This window comes from Podarcis gaigeae, assembly GCF_964106915.1.
Source record: "Podarcis gaigeae genome assembly, chromosome: 4".
NCBI classification, from domain to species: domain Eukaryota; kingdom Metazoa; phylum Chordata; class Lepidosauria; order Squamata; family Lacertidae; genus Podarcis; species Podarcis gaigeae.
Window position 1 is genome coordinate 27377173 of NC_139677.1, and position 22701 is coordinate 27399873.

The 22701-nt window shown below is 41.7% G+C and overlaps 1 protein-coding gene and 1 long non-coding RNA gene across 3 annotated transcripts in view; one reads left to right on the forward strand and one right to left on the reverse strand.

Annotated features, from left to right (window-relative positions):
* LOC310843028 overlaps positions 1-22701 on the forward strand; it is a 343220-nt gene that overhangs the window by 192854 nt on the left and 127665 nt on the right. The window lies entirely within an intron of this gene.
* Positions 6632-22701, reverse strand: part of EFNB2 (ephrin B2) — a 56776-nt gene continuing 40706 nt past the window's right edge. Inside the window, exons 3-5 of one of the 2 annotated variants that reach the window (XM_083735348.1) lie at positions 13511-13603; positions 12625-12738; positions 6632-10447 (exon numbers count right to left, since the gene is read on the reverse strand). In XM_083735348.1, coding sequence (XP_083591474.1) covers positions 10065-10447; positions 12625-12738; positions 13511-13603 — 590 coding nt within the window. In that variant the 3' untranslated portion in view covers positions 6632-10064. The remainder of the gene's footprint in view (positions 10448-12624; positions 12739-13510; positions 13604-22701) is intronic. The other variant, XM_083735349.1, reaches the window with a different exon arrangement.

Below are 22701 nucleotides of genomic sequence, written 5' to 3' on the forward strand. Positions count from 1 at the left end.
ACTTTTTGATTTCTACCAAAGTTGGCGTGCAGATCCACACCAATCGTTTAAAGCACATGACTTCCCCCAAAGAACCCTGGGATCTCATAGAGCAACCATTCCCTGCATCTTCAACAAACTTCAGTTCCCAGGATTCTTCAGTGCATTCAGCCCAAAGGAATCTTTCTTTTCCAGGTTAAAGCTCTAGAGCTAAAACAAAAAGTCTCTACACATTTCCGCAAGAAATCTTGGCTGCGCACAGGGCTGATTCGGCTGCCATTTCGTGATGTCACAAAGAAAACTCCTCACTGCTCCTCAGCACAGTTTTACACAGTGGTGCCTTGGTTCTCGAACTGAATCCATTCCAGGAGTTCGTTCAACTCCCAAAACCATTTGAAAACCAAGGCATGACTTACGATTGGTTGCAGGAGCTTCCTGCACTCAATCGGAAGCCATGGAAGTCATGCCGGACGTTTGGCTTCCAAAAAAGTTCGCAAACTGGAAGACTTGGGGCATTCGGGAGCCAATTTGTTTGACAACTAAGCCGTTCAGGAACCAGAGTACCACTGTACTTTAAAAGATGTTAAGAAGGCAGACTCCAAACAAATAAATATATAAAGGTAGATGAGATGCTTTCAGACAGGGATGGGAAACTCTCATCATCCCTGATAATTTTCCCTGCTGGTTGGGGCTCATGTTAGTTGAAGGGCTACAGGGTTCCAGATCTGAAGCAACAGACTAGAGGTGAGATTCGCAGCAGCTGATTCTATGACTATCATGCAAAGCACGAAAGTGAGCTGACTCCCCTGGGGAAAACAGGCTTTGGCGTGTGCCTCTTTTCAATTCAGTCTGTATTTCAAAGTCATAATAAATAACAAAACATATTTTACTGTTGTTAGCTGCTCTGAGCTGGCTTCGGCTGGGGAGGACGGGATATAAATAAATAAACATTATTATTATTATTTATTTGAAACAAATTAATTATTATTCCCTGTCCTGCCTAGAGACTGTTCCCTCATAAGAAATGGCTCAGACTTTTGGGGTACACATTTACAGAGCAATCCTAAGCCCAGCCAGGCAGCATGAAGCAGTATTGCTAAAGCCCACACTGCCCAGGACAAAAAATGGGGGTAGGAAAAAGTAGGGCTGGACGATATACAGTATTGCCTTCCAAACTATTTTGAAGTCCATATTGTGGTATCAGTCTCATAATTTTCAACTTGGCAATATATCCTGAATCATGATGTGTGGGTGGGTGTGCTAAATATTTGAGGGTATGGTAGGCGGGGGGGGAGCTGCCACCCCCTAAATCAAGTAAATAAATAAAAGTAGAAATCATCAGAATATTTGAAAAGTGAGGTCACTTGGGTGATGTGGCGCATTCTAGCGAAGCGACTGGCGACCTGACTGAGCAATGGACAGAGCCAGACAGAGGATGATGACAGGTGGGCGTCCTGTTGCCGCCGCCCCCCCCCAACATAAATCCTGGCTACGCCCATGTTGAGGTAAAGATCAGATTTTCCCCAGGGAAAGCGGTGGGACAAGTGAAAGTCTGGATGAACCCTACATGGAAACAAAGCAGTGTGTGTGTGTGTGTGTGTAATCATTTGGCAAGCGGTCTGTAGCCTTCTGTTAGGAGATAAGAGATTCTTACTGTTGCTTCTTCAGATTTCTTATCAGGTAGCTGTAGTGCAGTAAAAATTCTCCGTAACACTTTGCAGGATGATCCAATCTGATCTATATCTCAATCTCTATCTAGATCTCTGTAAATGCTAAGACTTGAAAGCTGTTTGGGAAACATATCCCAATCAATCTTTTTAAAGTGCAGATTTCTTTTGATACAGAAGGGGAGAAAGAAGAATATAAATACCCACGGTTGTACAACATGCAGAGATATTTATTATAAGATGCCTAATATATAGAAGTTTTGAGCTAATGTTCTTCCTCAGGGAAATAGTAAAAATAAAACGCCATCTTTATTTGCAATCTGCTTAAGTAGAACATATGCAGCCTAAAAAAACAGTGCTGGAAAGATAGCCAAATTTCAGCCTGTACGACCAAATATTTAGGAAACCATCTAACAAGCATTATCAACAGCAGGAGATATTGGCACTTACAAAATCTGTTCACAGAGAACTCCACAAATTAAGAAAGGTTCGAACGCAAGTTTATAATAACCCCTCACAATAGAGTATGTTTCACAAGTCATGTCCCATGTGATTGTTGGAGTCTTCTATCTCAAAAGAAGAAAGCTGAGGGTTTGGGTGGTGAAAAGGCAGGAGAGTGTTTCAAGAAAAGAAGGAAACTGATGGAGTCTGAGAGGAGGTTGCAACTACTGAAAAGCCTTTGTTTCTCATATTCAGCTACCATACACCTGTCACCAGTGACACAGAGAGAAGGGCCTCTGAAGTAGCTCCTGATTTAGAGTTTTAAAAGTCAAAGCCAGAACCTTGAACTGAGCCCAGAAACAAGTTGGCAACTGATGAAGGTGGCTGTCATAATCATCTTTAATTTTTATTTAAAAAAAACATGATGGTGTGAAATGCGATAAAAACAACACAGAAAGTCAGCAGCAGGACATTGTATATTTAGCTCAGTCTGCAATCCAAAGACCTCATGGAACAGCAGGTTTTTCACCAGTCTTCTAAAAGTCCTCCAAGAACTTGAGCCTTCCCAGGAGGTCTATTAGAAAGGCACCACCACAAAGAGAAATTTGGGGCAGAGAGGAAGAGAATATACCTGGGGTTCAGACACTACTTAAGACTTTAGGTCAGCACTAGTGAAACTTAATGCTCCCTGCAGCTTCCTCCAGTAAAACACAACATTGCCAGCCAAAGTGTTTGAACAGCTCTCAAGGGTAGCGCCACACAGGGCCGGATTTAGGTTTGATGAGGCCCTAAGCTACTGAAGACAATGGGGCCCTTTATATGTCCAGCTGTCCTTTGTCAACAACAAATTGTCACTGTTTTTTATGTTGAATATATGCTATATGGTAATTTATGGACCTCATAGGTATCTAAAGCCATCTTATTTGTTTTTTGATCTTATATTTTGGAAATGTACATCCAGGTGTTTTTTTCCCCTTTAATTTTTTTTTGGGGGGGGGCAAGAGAGCAGAGCCCTAAGCTATAGCTTGTTTAGCTTATACATAAATCCGGCACTGGCCTAACACAAGGCACATTGTTGTAATCAAGCTCAGAGCTCCTTAGGCCTTGAATGACAAGAGGCTAGATCCCTAGGTCAAGGAACCACTAGAGTTACTAATGTCTTTCCTAGGTTCAAAGTTAAACTAGCAATATCCAGTTCGTGAGAAATAGTTTTAAGTCTTCCCCTCTGTGCTTACAGGAGCGTATTCAGTTTCATATGCTGTGGTTTGGGTCAGGGACAACCAAGAACCCCAATCACACCAGCCCCCGCAGCTTTGGTTTGTTAGTCCATCTCACACGGTGTGCGTTGCTTATGCTAGTTTGTGCCTTGGACTGAAGCAATAAAAATGTCATTGGTGTATGTTGGAAAACAAAGAGAATCCCTGATGGATGCACTGTTTGACTTTATTAGTGCAGACCTCTCGATTCATTGTTCACCAGTCGTATGTCATTTGGCTAAGGAGATATGTCTCTATTTAAGTTATAGTTCTCGGTCTTCTTTAGTACACGTTCCATGGCTAGGCCCCAAATCGATAAGCCTTTCCACCAAAAAACACTACAGCATAGAAAGAAAGGTTCAAGAGCTATAGCAACCAGGCATTCAGGGTGCTCACTGGGGGGAGGGGGAAAATCATTTATATTGAGGCAACACCATGTTTTCCTTAATTTTCTTTTTAACATACCAGGTTGCACATCTTCTGCACAATCTGTGAGCTGCTTGTTCCTTCCTTTAATAGATCCTTGCTCCTTTCAGGGTAGATCACAACTGTGCATTATCATTTTATTTTCCACTTAGAGCCTATTGATTCAGCCCAGGCTCATGCTAGAGAAACAAGCTTCATAATGAGGTAGTAAATTCTGCTTTTGTTCTCATTTGATAATTAATAGTGCCATGTCAGCAGCAGTTTAAAATGCAAGTACATCTTTCCCTTCAAGTTATAAAACATGGGTTGTAAGTCAGCCAGCTTTATGCTGGGTAGGTTTTCTGAAAGGTGAATAGCTTCTGCAGAGAGCTGGTTGCAGTTACTTGGGAATACTTGGCTTGGGAATATGGGAAGACTGTGGGGTAGCCCAGTTGGCAGAGCATAAAACTCTTAATCTTCAGGTTGCGAGTTCAAGCCCCACATTGGGCAAGAGGATTCCTGCATTGGTTGGACGAGATGACCCTCGCGGTCTCTTCAAACTATGATTCTACCAAGTCAGTGTAGCAGAGGGTTGCCCCCAAAGACTGGCCGTGGTTATCCAGGTCTTTCTTTCTCAACTCTACCCGGAGATGCCATTGAACTAATGACCTCTACATGCAAAGTATGTGGTTTACCACTGAATTACAGTCCTGTTGAGTTTCACAGTCCAGAGTCCAAACAATATTGTAGCCATCTTATCAGTGGGCTCAGATTCTCATTATTCTAGCCAATAATCATGTCATGTCCGCAAACGTATGATTTAAGCCACAGTTCAACCAGCTCCATGCTGAAAACTTTCACATCTCTAAGCATGTTTTGCTGAATGAAAGGATTGTGTGATCTTTGAAATCACACAGGATGTACATGAAAATACAAGGGACTTGAACGTACTGCAAGGCCCATGTAGTCTAGTGAACAGCCATACCCTGAGGCATTGGGAGATCAGGATTCAAATTCCAGTTCAATCATGGACTTAATGAGTTTTAAACAGTGCAGTGTGTAGCAGAAGCTAAAATATGCAGGATATGCAAATGCTATAGAGGCAAACAAGTGCCTAAGTGGACGGTGAAAATACATATAAATGGAATTATAGGTATTAGCATGGAATTAGCATAGCCTGATTCCACCAAAATCAAACTCTCTGTGTGATGATTGCCAGAGATTTATATGATGCTGGATAGCTTCGGTGTGTCTGAGGCATCATAATGATATGAAAATGTTCATTTATCTCCAAAAGGCAATCAGCTGAATTCATGTGGGTGCTTCCATTCTGTGCATGGGATTCAAAGAAAATGAGACATCACCAATTTCCTCAAGTATGAACTTACTTAAGTTCTGTTTGGTTCGAAGATTCCCTAACAAGGACTGAGCCTTCAGCAGTGGCTGAAATTAGGACTAAGTCTGCATTAGATACATTAAACTCCATAAGTGTTTAGTGGGACAAATCTGGATACCATTCATTAACAGGGGAAGGCATTAAGCATCAATCAAACAGAAGATACTGTCCACCACATTTTCTTCAAGTACCATTGTCTGCTCCTTTGTGGCTAGAAACCAGCCAGCCTAGAGGCAAGGGTCGATGGGACCAACTTCTGAATAGGCTGCAATAACAATTCTAAAGATTTCTAGAATGGTTGCTGCAAAATTCTAATAATATTCTCATTATTTCCAAGAATGAGAAGATAAGCATTGGTGAATCAATACAGGATGAAGTGGTTGAACTTGGAGTCAAGATTATTTGTCAAGCTGCACAACAGAGAAGTCAAGGATTCCTTGAGATCTGCTTGTATGACTATCGCACACAAGTGGACTGGCAGCTGGGAGCACTGGTAAACCACAGCTATGAAAATGTCTACCAACAGAAAGAGCAGCATATCTCCAAACTGTAAGACTGTCCCCTCTGGGTTGCTTTGTGCACACACTAGATCCAGATCAGTGAGAATAAAAAAAAAGGAAAACAAGGAGTTCATTCCTATGGTTTCAGATTTTTAAAATGTGTTCTTGGTGATATACTTCTAAAGGAATAACCAAAGCACCTACATGGTGCAAGACTAGGTAAAGTGTAAAGGTGAAGGGACCCCTGACCATTAGGTCCAGTCATGACAGCCTCTGGGGTTGCGGCGCTCATCTTGCTTTATTGGCCAAGGGAGCCGGCGTACAGCTTCCAGGTCATGTGGCCAGCATGACTAAGCCGCTTCTGGCGAACCAGAGCAGCGCACGGAAATGCCGTTTACCTTCCCGCCGGAGTGGTACCTATTTATCTACTTGCAAGACTGCTTGCTTTATAAATATGGCTTAAAAGGCATGCCATCGTAAGGTGGTTGCCACCATGAGAGATGTTGCAAACTTGATTACAATGATGGAATCAATAAGATTTGTGGTTCATGCCATAAGTAATCATCAGCCAAGTACATCAGCAGGGAATCTCAGGTCATGGAGCCAAATATAGCTCTCTCGAGCCTCATTTTCCAGCCCAGGCACACCCTACATCTCTCCATACCAGAGTTCTCATTGGCCCTGCTCTGTATCAACCTTGACTGTTCTTGCCTGGCTGGAATGTGCCCTTGAACTATGATAAAGCCTGTGGCTTGGCTGGGTGTAGCACCTGACTTTTGCACGGCTAGAATGCGGTGTACTGTACAAAAAGGAATATAAAATCCATCGCCCTGCTCGGAAATTTGATCACACTCTTGCTGGTAAAGGTTCCTTCCTCCTGGCTGGGGTGTGGAACTGGGTGTCTCCAAACTCCCCAGTGGATATGGCCCAAACTGAAGTGGGTGAGGGGCAGGGCAGGTAACCAAATAAGATCCATAGAAGGCATTGTTTCCATAGGAAAAAAATATTTTATTTTTTAAAGAACAAATTCAGTTTGAAACAGATGTGGAATGTGAATTTTCATAGATTTCATTTTCTGGAAAGGGGCTAACTGCAATGTAGAACAAAAGCAGATTTCAAATCTATGACACTCTAGGTTTTTTAAAAAAGAGAGAGAAAAAAAATTATTTATAACTCAAGCATAATACTGTGTTACTTACAAACTGGACAAAGGAATTCTTAAATAAATATTCATGGTACACAATTACAGCACAAATATGCAGCAATTTGGCAACCTTTTTTATACCTTATCTTCTTTTTTTTTTCCTGGATACTGTGCAAAGGGGGAATGATACGGCCTTTAAACAAGCTGTAGCTAAATACATAGCAAAAGTCAGATTTTATACAAAACATCTCGCTTAGACTTTATTAAAAAACCAATGTTGCTCTATATACACAATCTGGTTAAGAAAAGATGTTTATTCTCGTTTCCATGTGTATTTTTATTTTATATTTATTTAAAAAGGTGAATAAGGCTACTGTAACACCCCAAATCCATATACAGTAAATCTTGAACTTATTTACAGCATCTTCACTCTTTAGACATGATGGTGTAAATTTCAAAAAGTTACGTGATTCAAGGGGTAACACAAGCAAGGCATTTACAGTAACTTTTCAAAGCTGAACCAAACACCAACTAAAAGGAACAGTTGGTAAGATTGTCATTATTCTGCACAAGACACAACACAGATAACACAGGGCTCTTCTTTTCTTTGTTCCTCACCCCCCTAAAACTGGTTGCAGGTTGTTGCTTCTTCTTCTCCTTCTCCACTGATTCATTCAATATTTCCCCCCTCGCAAAGTTTAGTACATGATCAGAATGTAACCAACTAAACAAACTCTCGATTAAAAAAAAAAAACAGGCCCATCTATTAACTCTCCTTCCCCCCCCCCTCCCCAAATCAAATCTTAATGACTTACAAGAAAAAAATCTTTCATGGATGGATTCACAGAAAGGAAGGCTTTAGGAAAGAACTACATCTGTATTGTAGCTGGTTACCATGGTAACCTCCCACAGAACCATGATTCTCTTCCACCCTCCCTTCCTCTTTGCTTCTCCTTGGACCAACATCATTTTCAGGTTCAGGAAATACAGAGAGTAATCATTTCTATGACAGTACTTTTTTTTTTTTTTTTGCACGTGCTCAGTGGAGGTTTGAGAACCTTAAAATGCTGTAGTTACATGTTCTTTCCAGTCCAGAAAGTGAATCGTTGCTATGGTAACAGGACTATGTGAAAAAACATCTATTTTGCATAGCACATAAAAAAGGAGATCTCCTCCACCCTCCCCCAGGGTATAAGAGGTGGGAAAGAGGACAAGCAACCATGCTTCAAGCAGAAACTCTAAACTGAAACTCTCCGTATTTTGTGACCAGCTGAATGGACTCCATCTTGTAAGGCAAAGGGGCGGGAACAAAACAGGGACATAACACAGAGAAAAAAAAGAAAGAAAAAGAAAACCCACATCAGAACATCCGGTTGTTAAATACATGATGCAGTTACGCCAATTCTGTGGTATTTTGGGGGCTTGTCTCTCCTAGTCTACGAGTTATGCAAGACAGCTTAGAGGGCTTTTGTTATTTTCTCAGTATTGTTCTTTTTTGGAGTGAAGCTATTTCCGCGTCCCCCTCCCCCAATAAGGCTTGCCCAGTCATTTTGCTTTAGCGCTGACAATTTAAGATTGGATGCATTGTCACAGATGAACTTCACATCTTCTGGTGTAGAGTCTGTGCAATCTCTCTCTAGATATATATATATAGATATATATATTAGTAATCATAACAAAATCTGCTACTTTATACTCCTTGGGTTCTATACACCTACTATAAATAAGTCATACCTTACATCTCCCTCTCGTGTGTCTAAATGTACTGCATCTTTACGGACTGTAAGCAGTTTACCATATGTGCTTTAACTCTGAAAGAGAATACCCCAGATAGCAGCAGTGTCGGGAGTAGAGGACTCCCTTGCAAATGCACTGCCAGAAACAAGGCTTGATTGGAGGAAAAATAAAATCCTGATTAATATTCAAAGATGTGAATACTTTTTTTTTTTTTAAGTGATGGAATTATAGCCCTCTTGACTGTTAAGCATGTGATTTTTCTATGTCAGATGTTGCTGTTTTCTTAAACAAAATTTCCCCTGTTAAAATGTGATAAGCATAGCAGCGGAGTCTGCTTTTTTATTTTTATTTTTTTTAAAAAAAAGGAAGGAAAGAAAGAAAGAAAGAAAAAAAGAAATGTCATTTGAAGCAGACCGAGATTTTGCTACAGCTAGTTCAAAGCTGTACATCTTATTGCTGGCACAGTAAGTACCCCAGCAGTCCTGCCCTCATATATCACTATTGTCTTGTCTCCCAGGCACGTCCATTTACTTACACTCTTTGTCCTACTTTAAAGGGAGAGGACTATTCTCTCCCGCACATTGCTATTGGAGAACAACCTTGGCATCCTTCAAATGCAGACCCCATTCAGCTGCTTATGTTGCTGTATGTTCCAACTTGCTTCCTAGAACTCCAGATATCAAAAGTGCTGCGCTGCCTAAATTGTCTGGCTTGGCCCAGTTGATATTCCAGAGGCAACAACAGTCGATCAGCCCTTCCTCCTCATATTCTTGGCTCTGCTGACAAGCTAGCTTCGGGACGGAAGATTCCTTTATTAAGCAAGCCCGGTTCTACCCTCCCCTCCCCACCCATCCCAAAAGCACTAATCGTTCAAGTGAGGCTGCTACCACAAACGGATGGTGTATGGAATGGCAAAAATAAAAGAATAATAATTGTATGCTTTCCGGTAGTGATGTAGGTTGAGGAGCGTGAATGAATGCTTGTGTGGAGAATGCTACCCGACTGAAGTTAAATGCATCAGGGATTGACTAAAAGCAAGAAGGATGATTAAAAAGTCTTACTTAAAAGCAGGTCTGTATGACAAATCCGCAAGCTCTTAAGAGTACACACAAAGTCACAGGGCTGCGTTTCAAGCTTGATGACTTCCGACTTCCTCCCCAAACGCCTAAAAACCATTAGCATCCGTGAGTTGCTCCATCTTCCCTGGGCTTTTCGTACGTGTCTGGATGCCAGCAGCACATGGCTTCGGAGGTGATGAACGTACAGCAATGGGGGCAGGTATCTTCTATGCAAATCCTTTCAGCTTCCAAGTAAACGCTTGTTCACCAAGGCAGGAATTCTACAGACTAGGGAAGCTGTCCATCTCAACGTGGCTCTCTTGTCACAGGGTGGGGCTTGCCGTTCCCTCCGCTGCGCCTGGTCCAGTAACCAGCGCAGGGGCTCATCACAACCCCCCACCCCACACCCCACCCCCGCGTCACGGATAGCATTTTGACCAGAGAGAGAGAGCTTCAAAAAAGGTACCGCGCTGAGTGTTCATCAGACCTTGTAATAAATGTTTGCTGGGCTCTGAGGGGGCATTTCTTGAACGATGTACACTGGGTGTCCATAGTCGCCGCTGACTTTTTCATAGTGTGGGCAAAAGACACTATCTGCAGTCCTCAGAGGAATGATAATGTCACTGGGTTCGGACCCATTGTTGTTCCCACTGCGTTTGGGGGTGGCTAATGTACTAAGTGACAGTGTCGTCGTGTGCTGGGGAGAATGCTTCCTGTGTCTCCGCCGATACTTCAACAATAGAACCACCAGAGTTATGATGATGATGAGGAATATGATGGACCCTGAAGCTATCCCTGCGAATAAGGCCACCTCTGAACCAAGGATACTGGAATGTCCAGCCTTGCTTCCATCTGAGTTGGGACCTAGGGATAAAGTTGGAAGGAAGGGGCAGAGGGGAGAGACAGAGCGAGAGAGAGCTAAGTTCAAAATGATCATTGTCCCATCACCAGTTTGCAGCACTGAAAGACTTGACTGTTGACTGAACTTTTGACAAACCAATTACCCCGCAAGACATCTAGGAACAACCAGCCACAAGTCAGCCATTCACATTCAGCAAGACGCTTGTGTCTGTTTCTCTCACTTTTATGTTGCTCCCAAACCACACTGTGTTCTTTTCATCTATCATCACCCATCAGCAGCAAGGACTGGCACTGACAAGGCAGCCTTTGATGCACGCCATGTCTTAACAGATGTTGGTCAGCTCAAAGCAGCTAATAGGGATAAAAACGGGGGTGGGGGAGGAAATTCTCAAGACTCACTGTTCCCCTGCCACTTTCTTTTTCAAACACTAATTTGGACTAAACTTTGCCATTGTGCGCTTAACCTCTGTCTGCAGATGCATCTGTGTTGCCAGGTGGAAAGCAGGTTGAAATGCTAAGAGACCCCAATAGATATTGCTTCATTTTGTTGTCTGTGTTTTTTAAAAACTACGGTTTAGTTAAAACAGGGCAGGTGGGAACAGCCTCAGACGGATGCCTCAGAGGGTCTAGCCTCACCCTGGGTCAATCAGCTCACACAGATCTGCTAGGGCAGAGATGGGCACCTGCCCTGCCCTGCCCTTCTGTGTAGCATCCAGTGGAGCAGTTTAGCCCACTAGATCTACAGAGGCCAGCAGGGATGAGTGCTGGTCATAGCTGGTAGCAAGGGGGCTTTGCTGGGAACAAGATTCCCACGTACCTGCAGCTAGAATAGCGGTAACAAGGATGCAAACTGATCTGGAGCTCACACAGCAAGCATGTTTTAAATTAAATCAAATTTGGTGCTTTGTCGCTGAGAAAACCTTTAATAGGTTTTGCTGCAACTTGATGCCTATTTCCAAGAGAAAATATTGCTGTGGAGGCTAAATTTGGGTAGAAAAATCCTCCCTTAGCACAAAATTGCTGATGCCTGCTCAAGTAACTGACAAGCAAAAGATTTAATGGCATGATGGCAAATAATGGTGAGCAGGTTAAGGAGTTATAAAAAAAAACACCCAACGATGGTACTGAAGTCAACTGACTGAGCAGTGGTCTTAGTCTGAGATTCTTCTCCTCACTAACTTCCCCTCACTATTCTTCCTCATTCAAGTGAAATAAAGATAAGAAACTGGTCTTACAGTGGTGCCCCATGCAGTGGTTTGCGAGGTGAAAGAGATGGCAATAGCGGACAAGGGGACTTCCTACCCATATCTGCCAATGGCAAGGCAGACATGGGATGACACAGCCAGAATTGTGCAATCCCATGGCTGTCTGAGATGTTTGCCCAGCCATAGGTGAGGGTGGCTGTCTTTGCAATGACCATACCCCTTGCACAACATTTATGCAATATCCCTTACCTCTACTGCCACCTTCAGAGAAGTAAGAGCAGAAAGGTTGCTCCCCCCTCCATATATGTGCCGCGGGATACATTTCACCCCGTGAACCACCTCAATGGCTGCTACTGCTATTTTTGTCATTCTGACATTTAAGATAAATACTCGTCTTATACTCATCCAAGAATCAGCTCAGTCATTATATATTGCTTAGATGAGTTATTCAGAGTGCCAATGTGATCAGCCAGAGGATGACAGCAGTAATTATACATGTTTTAAAGCAAGCCTGATAAGTGCTAATGATAAACTCTTCATAAATACTGCCAGAAGACAATGGCTACAATCTAGTGCTCAGTTAAGGATCCTTTAGTTGACTTCAATTAGGCTTGAGTCAAGTGTGCTTAACCATGAACTGGATTGCAACCAATGACCACCAACTCATCTCTTCTGGTAAGCTTGTTATAACTACTTCGATTCCTGCCTCTCTCTCTCCCCTTCTTTTTGAAGTCAGCAGTATCTCCAGATGGAACCATTCCATTTCTATGAAATGAAAATGAAGAGAGTCTTACTTTTGCAGAAGTCATGATCTTTGACCTCTCACACACTGGTACGCATGCTTCGTCTCCCTATGCAAATGCTTGCTTTTATTATTTCTTATTATTTAATAAACCCTTAATGACGGGAGATAAAATGTATGAGAAATAGCCTTTAAAATCACCTCCTTCAAAATCTAAAAGCTCTCCTGTTTACCTGCATGATCCTTTACAAAGGGACTTGTTGTAGAGCTTTTCCCGTTGGTACCAGCTTCCTGTTCCGGGCGTTTAGTTGGATCAGCATTATTTGGGGACCCACCAGAATTGGGAACTGAAACAACACAAATGATTCACTACAAACTAACAATAATGTGCTTTATAAGCTGGTTATCAATTTTCACGAGGCATGAATGGCTTTGAACAGAAGATCCTTTATGCAGGAGTACAAGAAGATATGAGAATGTAATTTTCTCCTTTAAAGCAAGCAAGAGAGAAAAAGCTATAGAGTTATTTCAGAGATTTAGATTGTGAAGCTAGTGGCAGAAAATGAAGGGGATTCCTGAAATTGGCAGGAAAACCTTTGCAGATGACATTTCAGCATAGCAGGCAAGTTGATTGACTACTAAACCAACCTCTAATTAGAAAGAATAGGTTTTTTTTCTGCACAATAGGTTATCTGTATATGAGAAAAGGACAATGAACAAAACCCTCTCTTCTTTAGGGAGGATTTGCCACAAGCAAATGAAGGGAGCATTAGCCCCCTTTCCTTTTCATTTGTTTTAAATAATGCTGAGCTCTGAAACTGTGCTTTAATGTTTAGAACGCAAGCAAGAATAACTGCAGCACATGTTGTTCATGGGTGACCTTTCTTTCCAAGGAGAGCTCTCCAATGAAGAGATCTTATTGCATTAACTCTCTTCCTGTAAAATCTGTCAGTAACTTAGGTGCAGAAAATAGGCTTTGCCTTCAGAATCCAAAGAAAGGCAGACTAATATAGACTCCGCTGTTTCATGCTGTTTCACCTTATTAGCAGAAGCTGAGACACTCAATGGGGCCCAGGGGCTGATCAAAGTTGTTTGATGAAAAACACAGATGGTCTTTACCTTGTCCAACTTTCATTAGGATCTTCATGGCTTTTGTCTGACACACCCCTCCCTCCTGGTTATCCAGGCCTTCCAGTGATCCATTAGATGTTGCTGATTGGAAAAAACAAAAACAGAGTGAAAGATTTCAGGATGCCACCAGGTGAAGTTACACAAAGCAAGAGTACCTGAAAATAGATGTTATCTGTTCAAATTCTCTCCTGCTGTTCAGGTTTACCCAGAAAAAGTTGTGAAACGCTTGACAGCCAGGCAAACAGAGCAGGCTGTGTTGTATACCTAAAGCTGGAATGCATTATCGGGTTTCTAACTTATCCAGGCACTTTTCTTTCATGAACAATTGGCTGTCTTGTTATTATGCCACTGGTTGAAAGAGTAGACAGTTCTCCACACCTACACCTACACTGCCCTGAAAAACTGGGAGTTGGCTGGAAAGAAAAGAGAGTCCTGCCAGCCTCAGCAGAGCAAGTAACATACATTCCTCTCAAGCCAGAGAGTCCTACCAATTGAAAAAAACACAACTCAGAATTTGCAGTTGCTCATTTGTGTACTCCAGTACCTGTGCGTATATCACTTGGACTAAACCCATCTGCATCTGCAGTGGTACCTCGGGTTAACTACTTAATTCGTTCTGGAGGTCTGTTCTTAACCTGAAACTGTTCTTAACCTGAAGCACCACTTTAGCTAATGCGGCCTCCTGCTGCCGCCGTGCCGCCGGAGCCTGATTTCTATTCTCATCCTGAAGCAACGTTCTTAACCCAAGGTACTAGTTCTGGGTTAGCAGAGTTTGTAACCTGAAGCGAGGTACCACTGTATTTCCATTTCTGCCTTCACCTGAAGGGCAGGAAAACTGTGGCCCAGGTTGCTTTATGAACTCCCAAGACTAAGTTTTCAACAAACTGATGCACACACTCAAGCAAAAACAGGCAAAATGTAGACTCAAAAGCAGCTTTTCATTTCTGCTTCCTTAGCTTACCTAACTCATCAGGGAGATGTTCTACCTATCCATCTACCCTTAAGGGCAAATATAGTTTGGCAAAAATCCCACTGCAGCAAATTCTCTTCCCAGAGACCAATGCACACTCCCAAATTCTAGGGGAAGTTGCTGATCAGCTGAGAGCCAAAAGGGAGGGGAAGATGTCACTGGCAAATTGCTCAAGAAAGCTGCAAGAAGAGTGGGATTGGACTGGGGTGGGGCTGGGTTAGCTCTTGGTATTTTAATTATCAAGTTGCAAGGCAGGGATACTCTGAAGGCAGGAATGGTCTGAATGGAACCTGCAGGCCCCCATTTTAATTCATGGGACTTGAGAGAACGGACATTATTTATCTGTCGCAAGGATTTTGAAGTTGCAAACAATATTTCATGCACTGAGCAGAAATAGCTGCACAGACTATCTATCTTGATGAATAACGCCATGACAACTTTTAATATTACTAACTGATTATAGCCCTAATAAATCTGGTATCAACATTATTGGGGGTTTCCCCCCAGTACTTTCTCCTACCCTAGTACTCTATAGCCTTTGCAAGGCACATTTGCAACAACATCTGGCAACTTACTAAAATATTAAAGGAAAGGGAAAAGCCATGAAAGTCCTTGCAGGGGGTTTCCATGAAGAAAAAGCAATTAAGCGGCACTTCTGGTACTAAGAAGAATCTCCTTTTCATCTAATTTAGATATGGCCCCATAACTCTTTCTTTTTCTTAGAAAGATGTACCTTATATACATTCCTGAGTTCCTTCATACTCCCGGACCCCCTTTCACTAAGTGTCTTCCCAGCCCCATGTTGATATTTTTCTTTCTCTAATCTTCTCACTAGCTGCAAAAACTATGAACCTTTTCCTTCCCTTTGATCTAGTTCCTGCTTTTGTTCTACTTCGCCCTCCTTGTGGGTGTAACATAATTCCTCACTACATGAACTTCCTTCTTGCAGCTCCCTCTCATATTATCCTTGTAGCTGAGCTTGCCCAGGCATCCCGGGCTAATTCTGGCTTTCCATCTCACACAAATGTTAGCTGGCCAAATTTCACCTCTTCGTTTTCTGACTCCTTGCATGTGCATTTTTAAAGTGAGAAATTTGGCTTGGGAAAATTGTGCACATCTGCGGGGCCAAGCTCAGAAAATAATGGAGATGTATAGCTTTGTTTTGTTGAGATCTTTTTTCTCCCCCTCAGAGAAAAGAAAAATCAATACTAAGAACCAGTTTGGGACATAAATCAAATGCATCTTTTGCTGTGTGTTTTTTTTATGACCTCTTTGTTTCTGTCCTTGTAATCTGTACACTGGCCAACAGTGTACAGAAATACTGAAATAGAGCTTCGGTAGAGAAAATAGCAAATAAACAGTGACCATCCTCCTCTTAATACTAAGCTTCAGGAATTCAACTGCCTTTAGCTGCCTTTTGCAGATTAAAGCATAATAGAGTCAGACTGCAGTCGGTGTCTTTCTACACTGTAAAAAAAGAGAGAGACCATCTTGTTTAACCCATGATCTAGGCAATGGCAATGCAACCTAAACAATTCACAGCTTAACCTCTGTATGACACAGCAAAGAACGCTGCAGAAGACGAAATCTCAAAACTAGTGGCACAAAAGGAATATAGGAGTTGTTATACCACTGCGCTCCTAAAGGATCTCTACATGCCTTACTTCTTTAGAATCAAAGTTGCCATGCTGATTTTGCCTAAGTCCCTGATGAATTCTAAGTTACTGTGAGGAACATTAGGTTCATAAGGACTGTTGAACATTTGTTGGCAAATAAGGATGCAGTGAAAAGGCTTTGTGCTGACAATTAAGCAACAGAAACTCTCCTTTTGCTAGGTAATCGAGATATTGATAATTTGGCTTGAAATAAAAACCAGGCACCTATATCTCCTGCATTCCTCATTTGCCTGCTTTTTATAGTGGTGCCCTTTTGGCGTGCGCTGCAAGGGAGGCATTTTGGATTCCCCCCCCCCCCCCGTCATCAACATGTCTTGAACAGCATTTGCCTAGGATGAAACTCTGTGTGTTGTTTAAAGCTCCTGATAGCTGGTGGAAAAGGAGTGTATAAACAACAAGAGAAAATGCCAAGATAGTTTGACCTTATTAAAATATAACTGTCATATTCTGAAACATTTATTCCTTTCAGCTACATATATAGATTTTTTTTAAAGTCACTCCATCATAGCCCTAACCCAGCTGAGTGGCCATTCTCCAATGAAGGCTTAAAGGACATATCAACAAGGGCATTAAATGTCTCTTAAAGAAGAACAGAACAACAAGGAGCTCTTGACACCACTGAGCTAAAACTAAGTCCAGCGCCACCCAATGGCCAAGCTATGCAATGACACTATCCACATCCATATAAATGAAAGCATTACTTCACCACAGGGCAGATGACAGTCATCATGCGGTCTAATGTCAACCCCATAATAAAAACCGAACTATCATAGTAACTTGTCAAATGAATTCCCCTCCCCCTCTCAAATTGCAGTTACTTAGGAACAGATCAGTGGTTTGTCCTCCTTTTGCTGGTATCACCCAGCAAACTAAAGAAGCTGAACTCAGGCTCCCAACATAGATGAAAAGGTCTAGCTTGCCTTTCTATGAAATCGGACCTATTTCTACTCCATGTAAGGAAACAGTAAGGTTTTCACTGACATAAAAACAAATACATCTCTCCATGTTTAAATCTCTCTCTCTCTCTCTCTCTCTCTCTATATATATATATATAAATCATAAACTCAGGCTCCCAACATGGATGAAAAGGTCTAGCTTGCCTTTCTATGAAATCGGACCTATTTCTACTCCATGTAAGGAAACAGTAAGGTTTTCACTGACATAAAAACAAATACATCTCTCCATGTTTAAATCTCTCTCTCTCTCTCTCTATATATATATATATATATAAATCATAAAGTTGGAAGGGACCCTGAGGATCATCTAGTCCAACCCCCTAAAATGCAATAATGTGCAACTGTCCCTTATGGGGATCAAACCTGCAACCTTGGCATTATCAGCACCATGCTCCAACCAACTGACCTATACAGCCCTGTCTCATTCATCGCTCTTAACCTCAATCTCAATATTGTTTATTACTCAACAAACTTGTTACACAGAAAACCACAACTGGAAGCCCATTTGAATCAGTTAATAACTAACACTAAAGAAAATAAATAATTCAGAATAATAATAAAGCTGAAGACAAAAAAGGTTGTTTGCCCAATATTTTTTACCTAGTCTCCTACACAATTTGTTTGTGACTGACCCTGCCAAGGCCAGTCTCATATCACTGTGACTGATACTGTTTCTGCTCTCGGAACATGATCTGAAGTTTCTTTTTTATACTGTTTGTATTCTAAATAGTTGGATAGAGTTGCACCTGCCTGGAGTGCTTCGCTTTCAGGCAGATAGCTGGGATATAAATTTTAAATAAATAAACACCAGTCCACTGCGGACTTTATGAACCTGCAGCTTTTGCTGGCCATGTAAGTTAGCAAAACTGGCCACATAACGTACTCACTAGGCTGCGTTTTGCTTGGTGAGTTCAGATTTCTGCAGGCTGAGATATTCCCCCCGCTGCTTTTATGTTGGTTTTCGTTGCAGTGCTTGTGTTGTGACCTTGGCTGCCTTGATTTATAATTGGTTTTAGTATTTTTATCATTTAAATTTTGTGCTTGCTTTTTTATTTCTGTAAATCGCCCAGAGACAAAATATCAATGTAATGAATAAACTAGTGTAACATGTTTTTGTCACTGTTATGTTATTTTATCTCAATATCCCAACTTGTGTAGCATACACTGAAGCTACAGGAATTATATTTCTGTAAAGAAAGCAGGGCTTGCATGATTGTTCCTTGTTTTCGTTTTTTAAAAAAATACACAATGAAACAACACAATGAGAAACCTGAGGGCAATGCAGAGCAATTCTAAAATACAATTCTAAACATGGTTTCAAGCTCAAGGAGCAACAAATCCAGCCTACTTTCCAGTTATCCTATTGTCTTAAAGGAAACTGTGCAAAGGAAACTGATTACAAATGTTCATAAAACTTATTTTATCTCTACCTTTATGCCTGTATAGCACATACATGAAAAAGTCTGGCCTTCAAAGGGTAATCTTACATTAAAAGCACTGAAAATCCTATAAACCAAGTTTTGATTCGTCACATTTATACGCTTCAAAAACTATGCCACCCCTGTTTATAGAATGAAGTGGGTTCACTCTAAATGCAGAGGAAAAGAAATCAGTGAGACAGACAGACAAGAAAGATTCTGGGTTAGGATTTCCATACAGTCCCCATGGAGCACAAGTAATATTACATTTTAATACATCTTCATTTGATTGTTATTACTCTGCCTCCCGGGAGGCTAAGCCACTGCCTGGATCTTGGCTGTTTTCAACCCATCAAGTTAGTAACATTGCTCTAATCAGATGGAGAATTAAGCTGCTGGATTTGTGCCTGGATACAGCCTTTCATTCACTAAGAGATTAGAAATGAAGCAAAGACACACACAAAATCAAGACACATGCCCCTCTTCCAAACAGAACGCAAAATTGCTTTTTAAAAGCAAGAGGAATTGTACTGCAGTGAAACCACAGGTCCTAGGCATCAGCTACCGATTGTATTTTTAAGTGCTGGGTGACTGTGTCCACTTCAACCACAATCCCTCCCCCTTTTAAAATTTAATATTAAATATTTTGGGCTAAGCTAGCATAACTCAAGCAATCAGTTAAGATTTGATGTTAAAGAAAATGGAGGATCTATTTGTTTGCATTACCCTATACAAGCAGCCCTGTAAAACCACTAGGTACAACTGGATAAGAAAAAATACTGATGCCTTGAAATGCAATTTAATTGCTTTAAATTTTGTACTGGTCTCTGTGTGCATGCCCCTCTTCCCCTCCATTTTATTTTCACAATAGCCTTGTGAGAAAGCTTAGGTTGACCCATCACTCAGATTTCCATAGCTGAGTAAGGATATGAACCCAAGTCCTTGTCCAATACTATAACTACTGCACTCTAGATATCACACGCTCCCAGATGTGTAAATGGGATGTGGTTTTCCAGGTCCACACTCCCATGCAAGTCACATGACATGCACAAGATCATGGCCTTGAAAAGTGTTTGGGTTTTTTTCCAGGAAGAGATTACGGCACCCAAAAATGCTCACTGTGCAAAACAAACAAACAATGGAATGTCCCGCTTTTATCAGAGCTGTTGGATTTCGAATACTACCCAAAAGCATTCATGGTACTTTACCTATATATTTGGTTGGTTCCGTTCCACAAGCTGCTTCTCGGTATTTGTTGGGAAGATATAAACCTATTCTTGGCAGTGGTGGGATAACAAAGCTTAAAACGTTACCCGTCTCCCACCCTAAACACACACACACAGAGAGAGCGAGAGGGAAAGAGAGAGAGAGGGAGAGAGAGAGAGAGAGGGGGGTGTGGTGGTGGTAATAATGTGTCTTGGCCTAAGACCTAAGGTTTTTAAGAGAGCTGACCGTGTTTTGAATGGTGCTGTCTCCTCCTATAATCCTCTTGTATCAGATCAATCAGGTTTTTGGAAACTGTTACACAAAGGTATAGCTTCTCTGAGCTTAGTACATATGTGAGTAAGAGTAGCTAGGACAAAAGTTACCATGCCAAGGAACCTGCTGCAAGGTCAACAAAGTCTTCTCCTGGGAGAGCCAACTCTGGCTGCTATCCTCAACCCACCTCATCTTACTGTCTTCAGCATCATTACAACCAAGCGGCATGTCATCCAAAGAACTGTCAAGGCTCCTCTAGATAGTTAAAACCCTATTTTCAAGAATTTAGGTTCTTAAAAATTAAGGTTCTTAAAAGCTAAGGCAACCTGCAAATGTGGGCTATTATCCAAATTTCAGCAAATGCTATCCTTAAAAGACAGATCAGTAAAAAAAGGGGGGAATCCTAAGAGGGGGGAAATCACCAAAGCTTTAGATACAGTTATAGCAAAAAGAACTATTCTTGATGCAAAGCTGTGCTTGATCTAATGTGAATTCACAGGATTATTGAGTACGTGGTCTTAACAAAAAATAGAAGCGTGTGTGTTTGCCATGGGATTGCATATCTATAATGTAGCTGCTGCCAGTTGCTTTTGCCTTCATTAAATGCTTTCCTTGGTAAAGCATCAAGTAATTACGTCTTCTTACACATGTGTTATCTAATTTTACAAGACAGATTTAAAAAATACCCAGAACCACACAGACTGAAAAACTATAAATCAAGGTGCTTGTTTCTGGAACAACTAGAAACTGCACATAAACCAGCTGTGGTGATCTGAGCACAATGTTTTTTTTAATTAAATGGTATTAAAGTTGCTTTTTCTCTTACACCAATCCTCTGATCCCAGAGCTGCGAGAGCCTGGAAGATGTAGAAGAAACTCATTTTAAGCACATTGAGTTGCTCCATTGCTGTGCTTGTTGATCCATGTCAAATTTACGTTGGGGAAGGAGCGCATTTCCTTGTTTGTTTAACTAACAAAAATAAGCAACACGCCATTTTAAATTATACTGAATCCTGAATTCAAAGTGCTTTCTAATGGTATCACGAGGTGAAGCAACACATAGGTCTTTCTGCTCATAAAGAAGACATTTCCACTGCTGATTTAACATTATGCACATGCAATCAGGGAGCTGAGGACCAGAGGACTCATTCCTTCCATGCAGAAGGTCCAGACAATTCACATGTTTCCATACTTCTGAGACCATTCAGTACAGGGGATGCCAATGCCAGGGACCCCCTCCAGCTGATGACCTACCACCACCTACAAGCCCACCCAACAATCACCTACTTCTCAATGCCCTTTGTCATGTGTGTCACGTGTTTTCTTAAGACTGTAAATGCGACAAGACAAGTGATCATGAGCCTTCTTCTCCTGAATAGCCCCCTTCCATCCACCTTCACTCTGAGAACTGGGTTTCCATGTGTACATTGCAGTCCATGCCTGGATCCTCCACACGACAGGGGGAGTCCATTTTAGTCAAGCAGAACCATCCTGGCCTCCATTACATGAAGAAATGCATGCAGCGTTCATTGGAAAAGGGTTACGGTTGCAAGCACAGGTCGTCTCTCAGCTAACAGTTTTCTCCTCCTGAATTTCAAGATGCTTATTCAGTGGCACGAGGCCAGACAGGGAGACCAGAACATCGTAGCTTATTTCTTCTGGGTGTCTTGGGTGCAACTATTTGTATAGGGTGTCACTAATTCAAGTTAGAGCTCCACAGCTCATACCCCCAGGTCCACAATGGTCTCACTAGGTTTTTTGTGTGTGTTTTTACAGCCAAACCTTGGTTGTTGGTTTTATGGAGCCTCTCCCCAGGAAAAGGGCTGTACAGTGGTACCTCTGGCTGTGAACAGGATCCGTTCCGGAAGTCCAGCCGGATCCTGAGGTTTTCGCAACTGGAGGAGAAGCGGTAGACTGCCTCTGCACATGCACACATGGCGGTAGACTGCTTCTGCTTCTGCGCATGGCGGTAGACCACTTCTGCACATGTGGCAAAACACTTCCAGGCTTGCCACTTTCACAACCCAAAGTTTACATTACCCAAGGGTAACGTAACGTAACGTAAGCTGAAGTGCTACTGTATTTGTTTTCTGCTCTACACAATAGCCAGCTTCCGCAAATGTTAACAAAGACTGCACAGCAATGACACCTGCTAGCTTAATCTATTGTGCAGCCTTTTTCTTGCCCTCCATACGGTCCCCTAAATGCCACACATACACACACAATTTAAAGTTTTTTTAAAAATAATAATAATAATTGGAAGTCTACTTTATGAAGAGTGATAATTTACACAATCCAAATGTTCCATTACAGCTAAGAGTTTTCTGCATTGTTGTTTCAGTTAGTGTGTTCTCGCTATCAGGAATTGCTCCTGGGAATGTTTTCACAGCCTTTTGAGATGGGAAGAAAAACCAGAATTGTGTTCATAACAAGAGATAGTGCTGCAAAACTCCCATGAGAGTCAACACCAAAGTTCTCTGATCCCACAATGGATGTGGATGCAAGTAGCTTTGCTGAAAAGAAGGTCAATCCCCTTTTTAGAAGTGGAGCAGCAGAATATAATTAGAAGCAGAGTGTTCCACCGATTCCAGTGGAAATGTACTCTTTTGTCTTTGTAAATTCAAAGCATTTTAAAAAAATAATTAATTTACCTTTAAAACCTGACCAAATCTCTGTCGAT